At 43.4% G+C, this 21,288-nt stretch overlaps 1 protein-coding gene and 2 long non-coding RNA genes across 3 annotated transcripts in view; 2 read left to right on the top strand and 1 right to left on the bottom strand.

The window, feature by feature from the left end:
• BAIAP2L1 (BAR/IMD domain containing adaptor protein 2 like 1) overlaps positions 1–8,953 on the bottom strand; it is a 34,241-nt gene extending 25,288 nt beyond the window's left edge. Inside the window, exons 1-2 of the mRNA XM_031606924.2 lie at positions 8,757–8,953; positions 507–582 (exon numbers count right to left, since the gene is read on the bottom strand). Of these exons, the coding sequence (XP_031462784.2) occupies positions 507–582; positions 8,757–8,807 (127 nt within the window). The 5' untranslated portion in view covers positions 8,808–8,953. The remainder of the gene's footprint in view (positions 1–506; positions 583–8,756) is intronic.
• On the top strand, positions 582–7,624 carry LOC149915786 (uncharacterized). The gene is made up of 3 exons (XR_016471667.1): positions 582–667; positions 2,598–2,754; positions 6,627–7,624. It is a non-coding gene; the product is annotated as an uncharacterized LOC149915786 (long non-coding RNA).
• A 72-nt stretch (positions 8,954–9,025) lies between the features above and the next one.
• LOC149915785 (uncharacterized) overlaps positions 9,026–21,288 on the top strand; it is a 30,023-nt gene continuing 17,760 nt past the window's right edge. The window contains exons 1-2 of the long non-coding RNA XR_016471666.1: positions 9,026–9,135; positions 9,728–9,809. This is a non-coding gene — a long non-coding RNA (uncharacterized LOC149915785). The remainder of the gene's footprint in view (positions 9,136–9,727; positions 9,810–21,288) is intronic.

Genomic DNA, 21,288 nt, shown 5'->3' with positions numbered 1-21,288 from the left:
GAAGAGCAAGCTCCAACAGGTCCTACAGTATAAGCTTTGGGAATCTAGGGCCAAGGCTTGGAAAGCATTTTTTGTCTAAACAGTTTCTCAGAAGTCAATAATGAAAGTACATCATGTATGACAGACTATGCCCTTAGATTCAAATTTATTGATTCTGATTTTTGACTCCATTAGGAAGATAGCTTCAGATTGAGTGGGTAAGAAAAAAAAAAAAAAAAATCCACTCCTGGAACTCGTATTTGAGTTCCTCTGCTCATGAGGCTATTTACTTGGGCAGTGAAATGTGTATAGTAGAGGAGGAACAGACGTAAGAATATGAATTTATGTAACTATTCTTTTTTAGATTTATTACAATTCTAGTACATGTTACTTATGCTCTATGGTTACTGATACTTTATGTTCAGGGTTGTTTTGAAATTTAATATACACAAGCCTCATAACCAATATGAGAATTAATCAAATGAAAATTAAGCATTGTTGCTGAAGTTAACACTCTGAAGACTTACCATTAACAGCTTTTTCATAATTCTTCCCAAGATTTATTAAATTCCGCAGTCCTGGATTGAATTGTTCCATAACATTCTAGGAAACAGAAAGTTCATGTTACGGCCAAGGCAAGTCAGCAGTGGAGGAAAGCATTTATCTCAGTGCCACCTGATTATGCACAGTATGTATCTGAAAGGTCTGTGGATGGGAGAAAAGTAGAAGACTTGGGGGGGAGAAATGAGTACACGATGGGTGGAAATGGAGCATTCATGGTCAACAAATTCTAAAAGAATTAGGCTTAACTGGGGCTCCAGAGGAATCCAGCTGTTCATAACATAGAAGGATGTTGAGTATGCAAGGAAAGTTTACATAAATCTTCCTTTTATGAGAGGTGATGGAGAAAGAACCATGGAAGAAATGGGTTCTCCACTAATTGTTTTCTAAAGTCAGAGAATAACAAGAAATTTCTGATAATGGTGCAAGATTTGAGCATTGCAGGTTCCCCCCCATACAAATAAATGTGGGGAAAAGGGAAAAAAATAATAAACAATTAGAGAAGACTAAGAGGATTAAGGTGACTTTTTTTTTTTTAAACACACATCAAGACAAACTGCAAAGTCCTCCAAGTTCAGGGTAGCATTTAAGGGCAGCAGTTCTCTCTGCTCCTCTTCTAAATTTGAGAAGCTGCTTTTTATTAGGAGAGCCATAGTTCTTTGAGAAATACAGTGAAAATGGTGGCCTTGTTTAAAATGGTTCTGAAGATTCTAGACCTCCTTTTCCCACACCTTTCCTAACAGAACTGCGGCTGTGAAATCACTCAGGTTTCATAAGATCATGAGATCCCTCAAGACAGCGTTCTTCATTCTCACTGTTCTTATGACACTTTGTAATGGCACAACTCTTGTCCCTCTGGATACCATTCACGCAGCAGGACTTTCAAGTTTGAGGAATTCAAAACAAACACTTTCTGTTTACAAGAAATATAAGACACCCAACTAGTGAAATAGTATCAAGCCACTGTCTGTTCCACAACTAACAGAACAAAGTTATTTCTATTTGCTGCACACGTGGACCCAGAAAGCACAGGAGTGCCTTCACATGTGTTCTATTTTCAGGAGAAAATTCAGATTGAACATTATTATTTTAAATGTGGGGCCATACATGATGAACTCCTGTCAGTGTTAGAAAGCAAAGAGTGAACTTCAGATTCCACCAGCAATATTTTAACAGCCAGGTTGAGTAAAACACGTCAAAAATGTACAGAAAGGCCAAAATGCAAAAGAAACAATGAAAATTACATATACCGAATGCTCTTAGAATGAAAAAAGATGTTTTCTCTGATTTTCTTCTGGGTGTGAGCTTTATGTGAAATAATGTTTTCAGTATTTATTTTCTTATCACATTACATATTTTATCGGCACCTCCATGTGTAATATTGCTGGACCTGGATAAAGTTACAGACTGACTCGCTACTGTCTGCTGGCACTGAGGGACAACATCCCTTAAGGAAGGGCTTCTGTATTGATTTAATGCCCGCAGTGTTGGTTGCTTCCCCCAGCTAGAGAGCTGATTCTGTCAGTGTGTATTGTCATTCTGTGAACGCCCCAAATGGTTATAAAGCTTCTAGCTGCTGATAATATATGACATCAGAAGTGGGCATGCAATGCCAGTAATTAGCTCCGTTGCTTTTATTTGTACGAATTTAAAGCAACTGGACTTGCTTTCCTGTGTAAGCCACTGAATTCCTACTCATCCAAACACAATCACTGCAAGCAAACTTCCCTGTTGTCCCCAGGCCCTCGGTCTGTGTTACCTCACAAACCACATCCAGAAATTGTTTGGGAATGTGTGTTTCAGGTTGGGCCAACGATGCCAACGGCCGTTCTGACAACTTCACAGCATGGACTTTCAAGCTCCAGCATCTGGGAGCACTTCTCCTCCCACCCCAGCTGCTTAACTGGCTGCTGGAAACGTGCTGGTGTGCCCCAGCTGGCACCATGACCCCCCACCACATTCTGGGGGCTCAGAATGGACCTCTGGAGATCATCAGGTCCAACCCGGCTGCTTCTGTTCTAAGGGCCTCTTACCAACTTTCTGCTTTTCCTTCCCAGCAGTGTACTAAGGAAGATGTCTGCTGGCATATGGAGTCGATGAATCATGAGAATAGAATGGACGAATCATGGAACTGTTTTAGGATAGAGAGCCCTCTGTTTCAAGGATCTGGGGGAGGAGAAGGGCGTACATGGAAAATGTGCATACACATGGCAGGTAAGAATCCCAATGCCACGTCAAATCTCCACCTGGTATTGAAAATCATATTCCTGCAAGGATCCACCCATCCTTACCCCACCCCCCACAACAAGAAGTCAGAAGCCTTACTGCCACATACTCCATTATTATAATAGCAATGTCATAATTACTGGCCTTCACGTACTGATTTTTTGAATTAGTCTCCTAACGATTCCGGGGTTAAGATTCAAGTGTTCCTGAAATCGTCTAATTCAGACTTCAAGCAGTGACTGCACATGCCTCATTAGTTCTCATTCAGGAGGAAGTGGAAAAAAAAAAATCCAGCAAGAATGCCCTCAGCAGCTCCCCACCCTCAGCCCAGCCCCGCAGATCTATTTTCAGTGGCTGAATGAAGACATACCAGGTAGTCACACAGAGCAGATACTGACCGCACTGCGGAAACACAACGCAACTCAGCAGAGAGCTCTCAGAGCTCCAGCACAGCACAGCTGCTCTGTGTATGTGTGAAACTGCTGGGAATGATGAAGAAACACCGTGTGGCTCGATGCCTTCAGTGGCTGGAGAGCACACAGCTCATGGACCTTTTCTCTACTAAACCAAGCGGTCTCCGGAAGTTTTTCAGTCTCTGTGCTGCCACAGTGGTTTGCTGTTAGCAGAAGTATCTGACCAGCTTCTAGACACGAATGCCTCAGAATCAGTGAAAAGTTTTGCAATGGAAATTTCTCTGGTATTTGCTTGGTTTAACATGGGGCATGCTTAGCTGACCCTCCCAGCACTGCACAGGGCTCAGCTGCTTTCCTCCTAAGGGTTGGTGTTTGACAGACATAAGCCTTTTCTCCCCTCTCCCTGCTGGAGACAATTTAATGAAATAATTTTTAGTTGATTTTTCCTCTCTTCAGCATTACAGAGAAGAATACATGTTATTTTTTCCTTACTAGAGGCTAGGTTCTGAGAGCAAACAAAACCTGACCTTGCTTCCAGAGCTCACTTTTTACACAGCTGAGTGCTGCCATCTTCAAAGCAGTGCCATTCCAGGAAGCAATGTCCAGAGCACTTGTTCAGAACAGGGAACTTGGCAACTCCCTGTTAGCAGATTGGTATTGCCGAGACGTTTTACATCAGAACTTTTCAACCTAGGCCATTCTATGATCAGTTAAAATGGTTGTAATATTTTGTTGAACTTCAGAAGTTACGCAGTTAAAAAAGCTATTCAGAAATCAATTTTTATGTTAATTTTCAATTCAAATTATGTCTGACTGTTTTATGGCTGCCCTTGTTTATAGTCTAAGGAAAACGTCACAGAAACGACTGGGGCTGAACCCCAGGGCAGTACTGCTGGTCGTACAGCACAGCCAGATCTGAAAACTTGTAACAAGCAGAGTTGGAGGAACAAAGGATTTCTGACCAACAGAACCAATCACTTAAAATTGTCCTAATTGTCAGATAACTTCACAATCTTCTTATATGCCATGGTGTACAGAGACATTGAAACAAAACCTTTGTCTCCACCCTACTAGACATGACAAAATAAGAAAAAAAAGCTGAGAAAGTAGTTCAAGTAGTTCACATGGCATCATCTGGCCGTACAGGGAGTAACACAGCCTAGGCTCCTCATTGTCGATGTAGTGTCCTATATTCTAGTGACACACTAGCTCTTCTGAACAGAATAATTAACGGGAAGAGAACAGAAGGCACGTGATTAGATCCTACAGCTTTCTATTATTTAGGATGAATGGAAATGAAGGGAAACACTTTTAAACAGGGCAACTGGAAACATCATCTTATGCAGACGATATTACAATTGGCACAGCCATCTGAAAAAAGAGCTGAAGAGGAATGTATTCTGATCACTGACATCAATAAGCCATCATATAGTCTGACATGAAAGTTCTGTGTGTTCTTTGCCACAAGAAACCAATGCTTTAACAAGCTGGCAGAAAGGAGCTGCCTGAAGAGGAACAAGCTGTGTATTTCCACAAGTTGTGTATAAGCATTGTATCTTCCTCAGTTTTTGATAGCCATACAAACAACGTTAATCTTCAAAACAAATGACAGCCATTGTAAAAGTGCCTTCCTGTAAATGTGCAGCTTTGCTTTTTACTTAAAGACACACCTAGCAGAACAATAGCTCAGCAGGTACGAACGCTGCTGAACAATGCTCAGACTCCGTGTAGCTTCAAGTTTACATCCTGCAGGCACTTTTGCAAAAGTGGATAACAATGTATTCAGCTAGAAATCCAAAATTACAAAATGAACACAGAAAAGTCGGTCTAATGTTAATTGTATGACTGTCCCTATAGCTATTCACAGCTAACCTTTGTATAGACACTAATAATGTTGCTCATATTGTTCACTCATTTTTTTTTTAAAGTATTTTGTGTTGCTACACTAAATCTGTGAACCTACTTGAGGAGATTCAGAAAGCCTTATAGAAAGCATATCATAACGTGCTCGTTTGTATATTATTACATCTCATTCCCTGCTTTCGCTGTTGAAATCCACAAAAAAAAAAAGCTTTCAAAAGGGCTGGACTGAGCCCTTGACACATCTCATGTAAAGCCACCTCAGTTGTACATTAGCTTAATATTGTTTTAAAACAGGTCTAACAGAATGGGAGAAAATCAGGATGACTGTTCATTCAGAAAGGCCAATTCTTATGACCAATTATTAGTCAGCTTTATGTTTCTCCCATCAGTATGCTTTGAATACAAATACTTCCAGATTATGAATGTGTTGCCAGGGAGAGAATACAAGTAAGGTCAGTGTAGATGATTTGTGCTAAGCTAGAGTTGGACTTTACAAACACACGACCTCCCGGGGCCCCTCTTCCCCCAAATTTGGATTTCTATTGCAGTGATTCAAAGCAGCACCCTCCCTGCAGCGTGCCATGGGTGAACTGTAATTCTCCTCAGGCAGACGAATGGCAAGGCTTTTTTAAATACAGAAATGGGGAAGTCAGGGTTTTAAACCGAGTAGATCAGAAACACCTCGATGAAGGAGGCTTACCGAGACAGTTCTACATGGCTCCACTCAATCAGAACAGCACTGCGCCCCGCGGAACGAGCAGATCATACATTGCGGTGGAAATGAGAATTTCTGGGTAAAATTTACATTCATGTAGAGAAATAAGTCTTTCAAATGCAAGACCATCGATGCCTGTGGATTACCAAGAATTCCAGAAGCCTCACCCCGGAGGGCTGACACGTGAGCTCTGGGCCCAGCCCTCGGAGCACACGGGCAGAACAACGGGCCCATGGCTCTGCGCCTCCATCTTCTGTCCCCTTTCCCCTGCTCTGCGTGTCACCCTGCTGCCCTCCCCGCTCAGCAGGGACAACGAAGCAGCATCGGCTGCGGTGACACAGCGAGGAGTGCCGCCCCACGGGGTCACAGAGCGACGTGTCTGTGAAGGCCGCGATGCCCCACGCAGCACAGCAGTGCCGGGGCTCCCAGGGCAGGGCAGTGCCAGCAGTCGGCCCGGCGCTCCTCCTGACTCACTGCCCCACGCCCAAGGGCTTCATTTTGCACGTGCCATTCCTATCGTGCACTAAAGTGATTCTTCGGGTATTACACAAAGAGCAAATGTCAGCCTTCGTTTTGGTGTGCGCACATATTTGTGGGTAATGCTGTTTATTCAGTCAGGTTAGCTAGAAAATGCGGAGGTATTCACTTTCCTATGTTGTTGCCAACAAAAAGGATGACTAAGATAAAAATACAAAGGCATTACTTTTAGCCACTTGATGCCTTCTGTGGGTATATTTTGAAGCTACGTATAACACGTGTAACACGGGTTACTGTGTATGTAATAAAGCCGGTGGATTATCACTGTAAGAAAAAAGAAATGGCAAACACGCCAAGCAAGGCACTCAATTTCATTTTCTGCTGTTTTTCAGGTTGATCTTTTCGAGAAGCTGAAAGCCCACGTTTGGTCCCGCAGCACACAGATGCACTACCCTGAGCTGGTTTTGTCCTCTTACTGGTAGGAGAAACAAAAACCGCCGCTGTTTTTATGGTACAGCCTGGTGCTGTTCGTGCTGTGCTGCTGGGACGGTGTGCAGCAGCAGTGACACGGATAGTACGGAACAGCACAGAGCATGCTCCGCGGGCAGGAAGCATGGCACAAAGAGGCGTTCGTTTGTCTGAGTGAGGGAGGTGTAATTGTAGTCACAGCAGACAATGAATACATAGGGTAGTTCCCTCTGCCTTCGTGAATTATTTTACAGATTTTAATCTTCATACAGAAGTAACTACTTTAAAATAGACCCAGATATGTTCTCTGCCTGAAACAGCCTTCATACCTTACCTGGATAAAGTTTCATGTTCTAATGAGGGCAGGGCAGAAGGGTTTCCAGGCCTGTGAGCACCGGCTATGTGATGCAACATACCAGACCTCTCAAAATACCCACACAGGGGACACTCCATCACACTTCAATATGAACTTTGCATTACTGTGTTCTTGATGGTTGTTTAAGTATCCCTTTGAATTAGTTTAAAAAGAAAAAACAAAACAAAACAAAGAAAGAAGGGAAATACTTGTGAGGAAGCAAGTACTGAGCATTACGAAAGGGTGATGTTCATTTAGAGTTCTTCATTCCTTTAAAAGCTGTTTTATAGCACTCACACAGGAGATTTTTTTTTCCTCTGTAAAACTATTTTAGCTACATTCTAGAAGTCAAGAGGCAGAGCAGGGCACTCCTTCAGCACAGCCCCGAGCAGTCAGCTTCTCTTCTGTGAGCTGTATTTACAGTCTGCTTTCCTGAGAAAAATATAATGTGTTTGCCTATGGCCTTGCCGTGAGTGTAACCGATATCACAAAGCAGCAGATTGTTTAAGAAGACCTTCACTCATTCTAGAGGACAACATTAATAGCCAAGAAATTCTTTTTTTTTTTTTTTTTTTTTTTTCCCCTTCAGGTAATTTTGCAGTAATTGGATCACTGAGTCCAGAGAAATTAAACATAAAATACACCACAGCCCCAATATAACTGGACTTCCCAAAAGAGTAAAACTGACTTAAGTGTGTTGGAGGACAACAAAACAGTAAAGTACTCTGGTCAATGCTTTTGGAGACCTTTAAACTGTAACAACACCTTCAGAAATATGAAAACATTTGATAGTAAGCCAGTGAGTTCTGGGAAACAGGAAAATAGACGAAAAGCTTTCTTTTGGCCTTGAAGCTGCAAATGCACTGCAGCTCTAAGTTCATTCGCATGATTAAATACATTTGCAAAATTAAGTGCTTTCCGTGGCACAACGCACCGCACAGAATAAAGACTTTGGATCCAGAGCTGCTATTGCCACGCAACCAAAAGTAGGATTTTTACGGGCAGGTTTTTAAGGGCATTCTGCCCGATTAAAATCGGTGTGCCTTGGGCTGTTCGTGGGGAGGAAAAGTCCAAGTGTCTGCTGCCAACATACAGAATACTTCTCATTCTACTATTAACTCGGCATTCGTAGAAACTTTAGAACCCTGCCAACGCGAGGCGGGCTGCCCGCTCCAGCAGGCGCTGGTTTGTCCGCACGGAGCCGGCGATCAGCCCAGGGCTCAGGCCGGCACTTCGCTCAGCCTTCGGGCCCCGCCGGGCGCCGTCCCGTCCCGGGGCGCGGCTCAGGCGAAGGACCACGGCCTGCAGCCCCCAGCCCGCTCTGAGGAAGCCGCTCTGCGGCGTCGCGGCTTTCCGGCGATCTCGGAGCGGCGCGGAACGCGGGCGGTCCCGATGCCCGCCGTTCCCAAGCCCGCAGCCGCAGCTCCGCGTGCCGCCGCCCCGAGCTCGCGGCGCGGAAGCGATCGCCGGGCAGGCTCTGGCACACGGGATGGGCGAGATTACTCATAAAGCGAGGATAAGGAGAAGCTCACTCCCTTTCCGCGCTCCCAGCCCAGCTGCCCTTTGGTCCCTCCGGCTCTGCCCTGCGGGGAGGCTCTCTCCCCCTTTTCCCCCCCCCGCACCCCCGCAGCCGCCCGGCGGTCCCGAGAGCCGCCCCGTCCCGCGGCGAAGCGGCGGTCCCTGCCCGCGCCGCACTCACTTTGTAAGTGCTCTCCGTCAGCTTGTTCACCTCCTCGGGGTCCCGCGACATGGTGCCGGCGGGGACAGCCTCGTTCTCCGCGGAGCGCTTCGGCCGCAACCCCGCGCCGCCGGAACCGACCCAACTTCGCCCTCCGCCGCTCACAAACTGTCAAAAACTTGCGGAACCAGCCGGGCAGCGCTGCGGGGCGGGCCGGAGCTCCGTGACGCGGCGGGGCGGGGCTCGGCGCGAGCACCTCCACCTGCGGCACCGCCCCGCCCCGCCGCCGCCGGGACTCCGGCCGCTCCTCGGCCTCGAGGTCGGGGCTGCGGAGCGCTCCGGTCCCGGTCCCGAAGTGCGGCCTGAAAGGGCTCCGATAGGGGCGGCTGTGCCGTTATAGGTAAACCCTTCCTTAGGGCCGTGCTGGGAAGGCTCTGTGAGTCACGTAGCTCGTCAGTGCTGGCTGAGCTGTGAGGGCGGGGATGCCTTCCTCTGTGTCAGGCTGCGGCCCCCCGTGTGGAGATGTGGGAGCTCACCGGGTCGAAGGGCAGGAACGTTTTGTCCCGAGTCCGACCCGCGCGTTGCTGTGGCTTCGTGCTGCTCGGCGCGGTTCCGGCACAGCCGTGCCCCATTCAGCCCTTGGGGGCGGGATGTGTGGGAACAGCGGGGGGGGGGGAGGCTGGGCAGCTCTATCTTGAAGGACTTTGTGAGAATGAGATAATCTCGGGTGTTTAAAACTTGGCCCCGGCTCTGGTATCGTGCACATGGGGTGCAATCCGCACACGGGCACGTCGGATGTCTCTCTCCGTTCCCCTCGTTTTATTGTGGCAATAAAATGGCAGAGGATCTGTAACAGAAACTGGACTTGGACTGTAGCCCTCTGTGTTGGACTCTGGTGAGGGAGGGGGTTATCGGGCTTTGGGAGCTGTAAAATACATTCCTTTGTGCGTGTGGAGGTGTCCGTGTGTTCAGAACCAAACCTTACCTTCCAGGAAAAAAGCGAGTGTGCAGTGTGCTATCTTGAGCTCCACTGAGACGCTGGACTGAGGAGTTCATGAGACTTTGCTCTCCCAGGTAAAGTCTTTGCATACGTCTGGTATTTATTGTGTTCATCACCTTTCTGTGATGGTCAGGTTTATAATGTTGTCTTGTAGCTGTTGTGAATTATTTTGGGTTCAAGTCTACAGTCTGTGTTTCTAGTAAGTAGTGTTTGCTCATACAATGGTCTCAGTGTGCTGTGGGGTGAAGGATCACACTGCGTTTCCCAGCCCCTTGTGTGGAAGGCTTTCTACAGCTCTGGATACAGACTGTGCCCAGTTTCTATTGCTGTTGAGTTATTGTATGCTAATGAGTGAAAGGACGAACCTCCCTAATAGGCTGGCACACAGCTCCAGGGAGCGGGTACCTGGGGGAGGATGTGGAAAGGCTTTTCCTTTCCTGGTGCTTGCCAGGAGTTTTACAGCAGCGTGTCCCTCCTGGGAAGGGCAAAGAGCCTCTTTTATCTTCCCCGAATGTTGTGGAGCTGTAGGAGATCACCTGGGCGTTGGTGTGTTTGTTTTGCACTAGTGCATATTTTATTAATGCTTACACTGCCATTTACTGAACTTAGCACATGTTGGGAAGAAGTGATAAGGATCATTTATATAGACCAGAGCAGTGTAAAAGTGTTATTATGATGTTTAATGCACTCTCAAGCATTGTGAGGATGCTCAGCATTTCAAAATGTATATTTCTAAAGCTCCTTTCACTTTGTAAGCAAACGTAGATAACTTAAAGGTCTACTGAACATCGTATTCTGTTATTCTTGACCTTTCGTGTTAGCTTCTGCAGTCCTCAAGTATAAACAATTCTTAATGCTTTTATGTGATCTTCTGTAAGTTTTTAGTGCAGTAGATTATAAAAGCAAGGAAAATACAGACTTAAATGAATAATGAAATTGTGGAATGAAGTAGGGGGGGTGGTGGAAAGAGGGAAGAAAACAAGGAGAGGAGATTTTAAGGAATATCCAGGAAGTGCTGAGGTGTAGGTATCTGGGAAAAGCATCCATAACGTGGCAGCAATTGCTTCTATTAACTCATTTTTGTACAGATACAAAAGGCCAGAAATGCTTGAGAGGAAACAGGGAAAAATGTTAATGGGTGGAAAATAGCAGGACTGCTCTTTCTCTTAAAATAGGAGATCTAACAGTGCTTTTGAAATGAGCATCGGAAGTAATAGGCTGTATTTTTACTGAGGATGTCCTACTGGCCTGTATCCTCCTTAAAATTAGCTGCTAGTTCAGAAACAATGGCAAGGAGAATCATTTTCATGTTTTTATTTTCACATGTTTTTCTGTGTTGTCATAGTGGGGTGTTTTTTCTCCTGGATTCTGTGTACAACACTTAGAAGCATTTTCTGTACTTTCTTTTTGTTGTGATGTAATGCTGATGTAATGTATCAATCATAATTACCAGCAGTATTGTTCTATGTAGTTTAGTGATGTCTTACTGTGTGATTGCAGAACTTAAATCCTGGCAGACAAATCTCCAGCTCTTAACTTACAAATATCCTGATCTTTGTATAAATCATACATTCACAAATTCATGCAGAAAAAAATATCTTCTTGAGCTTCTAATAAAGTGCTTTTGTTTTGCTCTCTTAGTAGAGACTTCTCAATCTCCTGCTGTGTTCAGATCTGTGTTACATTACTGGTTTAGCTGGAAGTAGTACTGATGTTTGTAAACAACCCAAATTCAGAATGGTTTAATGAGATACCATTTTTGCAAATTACTTCGGGTTGCTCTTGCATTTCAGCTTGTGTGCAGCAGTCCTCTAGGAACATACCAGTTCTTAGTCTGAGCATACAAGTGCTCCTGATAAATGTAGTGAGATACTTTTTTCAATTAGGAGTTTGTTTTATTAGATTTATCAGTAGCTCTGAATTTGAGTGCTGCTGTATTTGAATGCTCACATTTGTACACCTGGGATTGTTTCTTAGCAGCTCTGAAGAGTTCTTGCTGCTGGGGGGGGTGAGTTCAAAGCAGGAGTTGAGCTGCGGTCGTTTATTGTATGAGCCTTTTGAACTGATTGGAATTAAAATGATTTGATTACTTTTTTGAAGCTTGCTTTTAATGAGATGATTTCAATAGCCAGCAGAAGCAAAGAAGGGGTTATTCTTTGGTGATGAGCCCTTTCTGTGGTCTTTTAACTCCTTTTACTGCAGCTCAAGCAATAAGTGCCCCTCAGGAATCCCTTAGATTGGAGGGAACCTGGTAGCTCACCTGATCCCATCTTCTGTCAGAGTAGGGCTAATTTCAGCATTAGGTTACTCTAGACTTTGGTTGAGCTTTGAAAGTCTCCAGGAAGCAAAGGTTGAGGACCAGGACTGGAACAACTCAGCAAGTAAGGAAAATGTGCTGCAGTGTTATAGGAGATACTATTTGCATATGGCAGCAAACTGGGAGGAAACGTTGACTTGTGTGAGGGTAGGAAGGCCCCACAGAGGGGTCTGGTTGGATCACTGGGTGGAGGGAGCTGGGTTTGTTCTGCCTCTCTGCATCTGGTCCTCACCTGGGTTAGGTGATGGTGGGCTCCCACAAGTGGCCAGGCAGGAGCTGAGGCTGCTTGAGCCTCTGTTCCTTGGTGTAGTTCTGCGAGGCTTGAATCCTGCAGTTGATTTCACACTGGCCAAAGGCAATCACTTAGATTTGTTAGCAAAATTGCTGTTGTGGGACTAATGCTGAGTGCGTGCTGGTATTTACTTATTATTTATTTATTATTATTTATTCTGTGCAGGAGGCCAGTTGTGGCATTTAAGCTTCAGAACTTGAGTAACAGTAACAAAAAAATTCCCAACGAATTCGTCAGCTTTCTGGAGTTCTGAAATTGTAATGAGAAAATTGCATCGCTGACATCTCTTGAAAAAGTGCATGCTTGGAAATATCCCTTTGAGTAAATATTTATTACATAAAAATATTACTGATTTTAATGAATAATTGTTTTCTGAAAGTGTCCTCTTTGCACGTCAGCAGCTTATGCAAATGTTATTTGGAAACTATTTAAGTGTGCTGTGATGACCCATTAACGTCAGCTCATCATTAGATCTTTAACATGTGTTTTAAACAGCTTAATATGACTGTAACTAATTACATAAATTGTGGCTAAGTACCCATTGCATATGCATGATATAGCCAGCTGTGGCCTACTTCATTCCCCATGGTCATTAGCAGGCATTTAACTCAATTAAGAAAAAAAAAAAAGATCTACACAGTGCATTATTTGGTGGAGTCAAACCATATTTAGAGTTATTTCATTGGAATAAAATTTTCTGAACAGGAAATTAAGTGATTATATCAGCCTTTTTTCTGATTGATATCTGTTATATTCCCCAGTTTTTGAACAATGCGTCTCTAAACTGAAATCCTTAAGCATGAGATGTTTTGGTCCTCTGCTGGCTTGTGCTCCTCAAGTATTTTAATCAGTGCAGCTGATAGGAAAGCAGAGTCAAACTGACACAAAGTGTCATTCAGAAGTTCTTAGAACAGAACCTCTTGGCCTGATATGGCTCCCTTAGTTAAATGGAGTTACTCTATTTTTAAACTGATGCAAGCAAGCACAAAATCATTTTATTCCATAATGTTCATTGTCCTGAAATGATTTCAAAGCACATGAGCTGTAACTTAGACCTACAGGTCAATTCTATAAGATACTGAACTCTCTGATCAAGGAGAGCACTTAATCAAATAGTTAATTTAAGTCTGTAAATAATTCACTGTACTTCATGGGGGAAAAGCATTGAATGAGCTGCAGAAGGCCTGTTTGAAACTCTCCTCTCCAGACTGTTAACATGGGGTGATGGTTTTGTCATTGAGATGAATGCTCTGGATAGCTGTGATTTGTAGCTCAGCTGTCTCCCTTTATGAATTATTCTTGCTATATATTTGATGAATTATAACCTGATTTCTTTTTTGTGGCTTATGTTTGTAGACTAGGAGGAATGTATTGTAGAAAAGAATGCATTTTTTTATAAGAAGATTTTTAATTGGCTATGCAAATTTAGAGTTCAGGGGAATTGAACAGGCGGTGCTCTTAGCAATGCTAAGCTTGATCTGCTCCTAACCAAAGTACAGCAAAATGCAAAAATCAATGCAAAACTGTGACTACCACACATCCTGTGACTGCTCAGTTCTTGCTGGAGGTGGACGTGCTTGCTTTAGTTCAGAGCTGTATCCACTAGATGGCAAGCAAGATTTGCCTGATGGAACAAATCAACTTGCATAGTCTTTGTGCTCAATGCTTCCTCCGAGTGGCTTATAACATAGCAAGATGGGTATCAGTAGTAAGCAAATGGAACAGTCGTTATGTTGTTCATACGCAGCCTTGGTTGGATTCCTCTCCTAGGAGTGTAAGTGCTGTTAGGAAGTTCGTGTTGTTCAAAACTAAAGATGCCTTTGTTTTGGAAGTCAGCACTAGTAACAAGCCAACATCCTGGTGAAAAGCTTGCTGCAAACTTCTAATCCATTTATGTTCTGGGGTTTTATAGGTGAGTCACATCAAAAACGTGGTGTTTCAGGTGGCCACATGCTTATTATTCTTCCTGTTGTAATTTGTCAGATGGAGGATTAGCTAAGAACAGGTGTGCTCTGTTCCAAATGGGTCAGCTGGTTTTGCCTGAGGCCGAGTGTGGATCCGGCAGCTGAGCAGAGCTTGTGCACGTCACTGATGGGGCCAATGCTGGCAGGCTGATAACTCTCCCTTTGGTTTAATAAGCAGCATTTGTTGTGGGGTGCAAATGAAGGCCCTAGTTGGGGTGTGATGCTATTGCTGTACCAGGAACTAAAATTATGCCAGGTGTAAAATGGCATTCTTATGGGTGTTTTCAGAGAACTTGCATTTCAGTACTGCCTTCACCTCTTCCTTCCTACAGCTAGAATTTGATTATACTTCGGCAAAAATTCGAGAACTGCATTTCCACGTTATAAAGAAACTTGCAGCTCATCAGTGCTCCTCTTTATGCAGTCTTGCTATAATGGGGAATTACCAGGAATATGTCCAGGGAGGCTATTAATAACAACTCCAAGAAAATGCCATAACGTTCTTCCTGTAACTTATCACTTTGCTGCTAATGTATTTAGAAACTGTACTGATACCAAAAAAAGTAATCCATTTCTATTTTTTGGTAACAAAAAGTGTGATTATTCCAAAATCATACATGGATATTTTTGGATTGAGTCATGCTGAAATTTCTTTGCATGGACTCTTTATGAGCCTGCCTTCTGCTCTTACGTTCTGTTGCTATTCCTGAAAGCTGCTGGAGCTGAATGCAGCAGTGCCTGCCCACTCCTTGCTCCTAGATACCACTGGCTAGTGGCAATGCTGGCTTTCTAGAAAATGTGAGGGCAGTGATGGTTGATGCTCAACAACACAAATGTCAGGAGCGATCCTTACAGCTGGCGATGTGGTAGTCCTGGTTCTGAATAGCTGAGCAGGTGTACAGCCCTGTGGCACGTGCTGAGCCTGTCCCCATAGCAGTCTGCACAGCAGGTGATGCAGTGTCTGTCTGCTCTCCTGCAATTGAGAGGTTTGGAGGCAGAAGATGGGGAGATGATTAGATTAAGCTGCCAAAGGCTTTCTTGGAGATTCTGATGGAGAAGGTGATCAATCTGGTTGTCTGAAGGGTGGCAGATCCAGGGTCAAACTGCTACAATTCCAATTGCATTGGGATGGGAAAAATAGCATGGTTAGGAAAGTTAGAGTGAATTTTTGGGTCTTGATTAACCATCTTCATTGAATTCAGTACAGTTCCTGTAGATTTCATGAAAGGGTTTGGTGTGATCTTCATCATTTCTGCTCAGCTTTCTTATACAAAAATAGAAACCTGTGGTCTGTATCACGAGGAACAATTGTTAGCCTTGTGGCTAAGTGATGTGGGGTGGCCCAAATTCACCCTGTTCTGGGTAGTTTGCTCCAGGATGCACCAACTGCTGCCATGGTGGCCATCGCTTGGTTCCAGCTGTAGGGCTGTAACAATATAACATGATAACATGCATGATAAATTACCTTTTGAAGCTCTTTTTTCTTATAGAAGGCCTGTACGATACTGCTTGTCCAAACTGAGGCAGAAGGCATGCAGTACATTTTCTTTTGATCAGTCTTTGCTATGAGATTTATGGCTGTTTAACAGCCTGCATCTTTCCCCCAAACTTTGCTGTGTGAGCCCCACAGCCTTTCGGCAGCACAGCTCCTTTGCCATGAGGTCTGTGTGCCAGGAAATGTGACTGCTTTAGATTTCTCCATATCCCGTGGATGATTCTTTAGGCAAAAAGAGTTATGCATGTAAGGTTAGAACTATGAAAGTCAGTGCAACTGTGACAACTTGACAAGGACTAGCTAAGGAGAGAGTTGAAATAATCTGTTTGTTATGGTGGGGTATGTATTCATCATGGAATAACGCTGTGTAAAGGGTAAAAGCATCCTTGACATCAAAGTCCAAGCCTAAGACAAAAGGCGAGAGATGGGCAGTGCAGTAGCGAATGGACGAGCAGATCATTAATAACTGTGGTGAAAGGAGTTACTGCAAGAACTGCAGGCAAAGAGGCAAAAAAGGATAGCTCGTATCATTTGGCTTTCTTTAGCTGTGGGGAATTTTCCAGGACTTGGAGATACTATGGCAAGCATCGGGCGTCATGTTGGGAATGACGTCCAAATGACCAAGCGCAGGGGTCCGCGTGATCGAGGACTTCAATCCACGCACTGCTTGTACTGATGGATAGCTTCCTAGAGAAATGAACATTTTGTTTTGGTGATTCACCAGCTAGCAGCTGGATATTTTTCCCAAAATATTCAGAAATATTCAGCTTACTAAATGCTGCCAACAATCAGTGCTGCTTGATTTATGGTTATGGGTTAATGTGAAATCGTGTAGAATTTCATTAACTCTTTCTGTGGACCAAACCCAAGTCTCTCTTCCAGCAGCAGCACAAAGCAGTTGAAAAGGCAGACCTAGTGGCTAGGTAAGAATTCCACTTGAAGTTCCAGTTTGCTCCAATCCATCAGAGTTGCTCAGCGTTGTGAGAGCTGGAAGTTAGTTTCTCCTTCTGAGTTAGTTGTGGCCACCAGCACAGTTCGCTGAGAAAGCAGCAACGTGTGAATTAGGACAGTGCTGTAGCTTGAATTCTGTTTGATACTATGCTGCTGTGCCTCACACTGTGATCTGGGTTTTACCACGGCTGCTGTGGAGTTGAAGGGCTGGAGATGGAGCTCCTGCCCAGCCTGGAGGATCCAACGCACCTTGCATCAACTGCAGCACAAATTCAGAGTTCTTTTTTCTGTGCCAATATTGAATCTGCTTCTTTTTTGTTTCTTTCATTTTCAGTTTCTCCTGCCCTCCTACAGCTACTTTACCAATATAATAAATGAAAATACCTTATAGAATAAACCAGTCACAAAAGCACACAAATTAACAGAAATTCTTCTGGTTTTAGCAAGCTGCTGTTACATTCCCTTTCTTCTTGCCTTTTCTGTTTATTTTATGGCTCTTACCCATTGCAGTTTCACTCTGTACTAGTTGATATCAGACGTAGTAATTCCCATATCAAATTCAGAGTTATAAAAATAGGCCATAAAGTAGAAAATACTTTGGAGCAGGGATGTTGTAGCTGAATTCGTAGAGTGATGTGTTGGAGAGTGGTGACACCTTAATTCATCTGTCTGCAGAGAGAAGTTAGGCAGGTTTCTTCCTGATGTACTTTCACTCTTTCTACCAATTCATGCTCACCTGTTTTCTGAGATCTTAGTGACTGTGTAGAAATACAGTGTGACTTAAATAGCTCAAAGTCATTACAGCAGAGTTATCGTGGATGAAGAGGGCTAGCAGATGCATTTCAATGATAGATAAGTGGCTTTTCATTCTTTATTATAGTGAGATAGATTGGGTTAATTTTTTATTAAGTTAAGGCATTCGGTGTCCAGCATTCTTTGTATACCTGCTGTGCATGTAGTGATGTGAAATAAGCTGGAAGCAGCATCCTTCCCACTCCTTCCTCTTGCTTTTATTGATTTAAGTAAGGCTCCTGGGTATCTAATGCTATCCTGATGCTTTAAGATTCGTTCATGTAACTCCCCATGCATGAGCATGATATTATGCTACTTGTTCTCTAGAGAAAATAATTAAGTGAATTACTAATGCATAAAATGCTCAAGTTAAAAAGCTTAAATATTCCATTTGATGCAGTTATATATAGCTTAATGTAATTTTTATCAGACCAAAATAAGTGCAGTATCCTCTTAGTCAGAATGCTTTGGCTTTCATCTCCATTAAATAGAATGCTAATTAACAGTTGATTCCAATTTTGTTGAGGTTGCCATGTGGTTACATTCTTAAACAAACCCAGAAAGTGAAGAAGGCCCACCATGTATGTAAGTTAAAACTACTGATCAGAGATCTGTGCAATTGTGTTGCTGCTGTGCCTGAATGCAGACTTTGTGGTGGCAGCAATGAACAGTGTGCTGTCATACAGGGTTGATAAAACGAGACTCTTTGGTCAGATTTCCAGCAGCAGCTGCTCTGGAGGAAGGCAAGTTGGTGAAGTGTGTGAGCACTGATCCCATATGGGAGAGTGGCATGGAAAGGGGGAGGAAACATTTCCAGCAGGGCACTGTACGAGCAGGTGGCACTGTGCTCATGCCTGCTTCCTTCATAGTGCTCATTCTGTGCCCAGTTCGATGTGATTCTTGTTGTTTGTGTGAATAGAAACAGTATGTAAGTGCAAAGCTTATGTTTTACAACTAACTTTACTTTGTAACATGATCAGAAAACCCAGCGCATTCTGTTGCTGCTCCTTTGTACTGCTTACTGGGAAGGAGCATAGATCCAAGCTTGTGGTCTGTTGGCAGCATCACCCACCCTTGTGTGCTTTTCAGAGCAGTTGCATGAGTAGCTTTCTAGGCAGCGTGAAATCAGAGGAGCTTTGGTGGGGGACAAGTTTGCAGGGTGAAGCTGCAGGTCACTGGGAGCTGTTTAAACTGAGGACAGTCTTCCAAATTCCCTTAGAAGGTTTTCTGATTAACTTACAGAACTGATACACATTTTTCATTTTAAATTCAAATATTGTTCATCATTTTTTATCGTGTTTTTTTAAAAAAACTCCCGGGGGAACATTTCTCTGTAGAATTGTCCTTACAGTCTGTATGTTACCACTGACGGGAGTAATTTCAGCAGAGGAGAACGGGGCAGGTGAGCAGTTCCAGACCCCATTTACCAGCACTTCTTTAATTTGCCAGGTGCCACAAGCTCTGCTGACTTTGGACAACTCAGGTCTTCAAATGATATGACATCTAGAAGTGACACTTATTTTGAATGTTATAAAGTGACAGCTAATGCATTTCAGTTATTCAGGAATGTAATGTCAGATCCGAAAAACATTCTAAGCTGGGTAAATTTAGCTGCAGTGTGGGCTCTTCTGTCTAAAATCGTGATCTTAACGCTTCCTGAGACCTCAGCTCAGGACACCTGAATCTGCAGTCCTTTTGGCAGAAGTGACTACGAAAGCTGTTTAAGATTCATAATTACTGGGCTTCAGGTGGGATGATCTAGATTGTAATATTTGAGTGATTCTTGAAGTTGGCTGTGAGAGGATAGTGCTCAAAGACCTTATTCCCAGCCTTGTTTCTGTATTTTAGCTAGTTTCTTTCTGCTTACCCAGTAGCTTTTCTGCACGAAATGTAGAAACAGTCAATACTCAGAGCACTTTGTCCTGAGAGATGCCAGCTATAAGCCTTGTGTTACTACACCTTGAGGCAGGACATAAGCCTGGCTCTGTATGTGGGTACGAGCTGTAAAGCTGCGAGTGGAAAGAACACAGTGCTTCCAGCTTTTGGGGAAGAGTGTGAGTAGCTTTTCTTTCTAACTTTTGTTTTTGAAAGAAAACCAGCAGGATTTAGGTGATGGAAGCTTTCTGTAAATGAGAGAACAGCACCTGAGTACCTGTCACCTCTACACCTGCTTTTCATTAATGCCAAGTAGTGGCAAGTTCCTGTTATGAAAGTGGGTGCATCTGTGATGTTTTCCAGCCTCTTCCTTTAAACACGAATTGCACCTATCATTACGTATCCCAGTGTTTTGTTCCAGACAGCTATTTCATGCAGTGACTGTAGGACTTGCTGTGCTTAGCATGTTGCTGTTCTGCGTGCTGTTTTGAGGGGTCTAACATTCCCCTCATTTTCCTACAGGACGTGGGTATCAGTGTATGCCCACCTGTAAGTTGGTTGTTACTGTGCTGAAGTTTTATGTTTGTGACTACTTCAGTGCATCCTTTCTCCTTCATTGTAGCCCATTTCACAGAGCAGCACCCTTCATATTTCCTGCTTACTTAAACCTAGAATGATGTGTAAGGCTTCTATCCTTCTTTTTTCTGTGCTGAGGTCCTTCCTCTGCCAGCTATTTTTGATGTTTAAAGCCAAGTGAACGTGTTTTGCAATGCTGTGGGCATCAGCCCTGTGTTACGGGGTTTTTTGCTGCTGCATGCATGTTTTCTAAGAGGAAAATGTTTTGAAACAGCAAATAAATATGAGAAGACAAAGGCTTTTAAAAGTAGCATGACTTATTGCTGGGATTTATTTGGCTGTACTTAAGTGTTTCTGGTAGTGACAATGTGTTGCTACTTTCAAGCAGGTGATGCAGTTTCATCTGGGCCCAGACTACTAAAATTGTAGGTAAGAGTACACTGTACTACAGCTTGTGTGTTAGGTAACAAGTTCTCTAGCTGGAATTTGTAGAGTAGCTTTGTTTCCATTTGGTTTTATTAATTCAAAAACTCTTTGATATCACCACTGAAAAAGGTAAAGTGATTCTTTATAATACTGTGGTACTCAGGTCTGCAGTTATCCTTTCAAAAGATAACCATTTGTATTAGGAGAATATGGAGAATAGTTATCAAGAGCCAGGGAAGCGGTTGAGAAGATCACAAAAAATAACCAAAGCCTGATATGTATGTATTTTGGAGTGACATTTACATAAAGTAATTGGAAGAGCAAATCAGCATAGCTTCTATAAAGTTGGATCATGCATTTCCAACTGCTACAAGCTCTTGAAGGATTTAGTGAAACAGGGACTAAAAGGCTGGAGTCTGAAAGAAAGGAAAAGACTAAAACCTGAGAGCTATAATGTATTTAGAGACGTGAAGAGCTTTAGCTAAAGAAATTCATACAAAGTTATTAAGGAGAATTGGGGTAACTAAGGCAGTTTTGCCAGTCACAGAGAATGCATGAAAAGGTGGGAAACTGAGTGTTAATGCTCTGGCTGGAGAAGTCTAGACAGAAGTCACGTGCTGGGCTCATCTGGGACTTCGTGCACAGTGGGTATATTACTGTTATCTGTCTCTAGAGTAAGGGTGAGAGTGGAATGCCAGTACTTAGTAATGTCATACATTTCTTTAAATTAGGCAATATTAGAGAAGATTACTTAGGGCTCCAGGAGAATGTAATAGAACTTCTTAATAAGATGTCAGATTAAATTCAATTTAGATGAGTGCATGGGAATTAAAATATAAATGACTTCGGCATGCTCAGAATTAGT

This window comes from Phasianus colchicus, chromosome 16, assembly GCF_987193195.1.
Source record: "Phasianus colchicus chromosome 16, bPhaCol1.hap1.1, whole genome shotgun sequence".
NCBI lineage: Eukaryota > Metazoa > Chordata > Aves > Galliformes > Phasianidae > Phasianus > Phasianus colchicus.
This window is presented reverse-complemented; position numbering and strand designations above follow the sequence as displayed.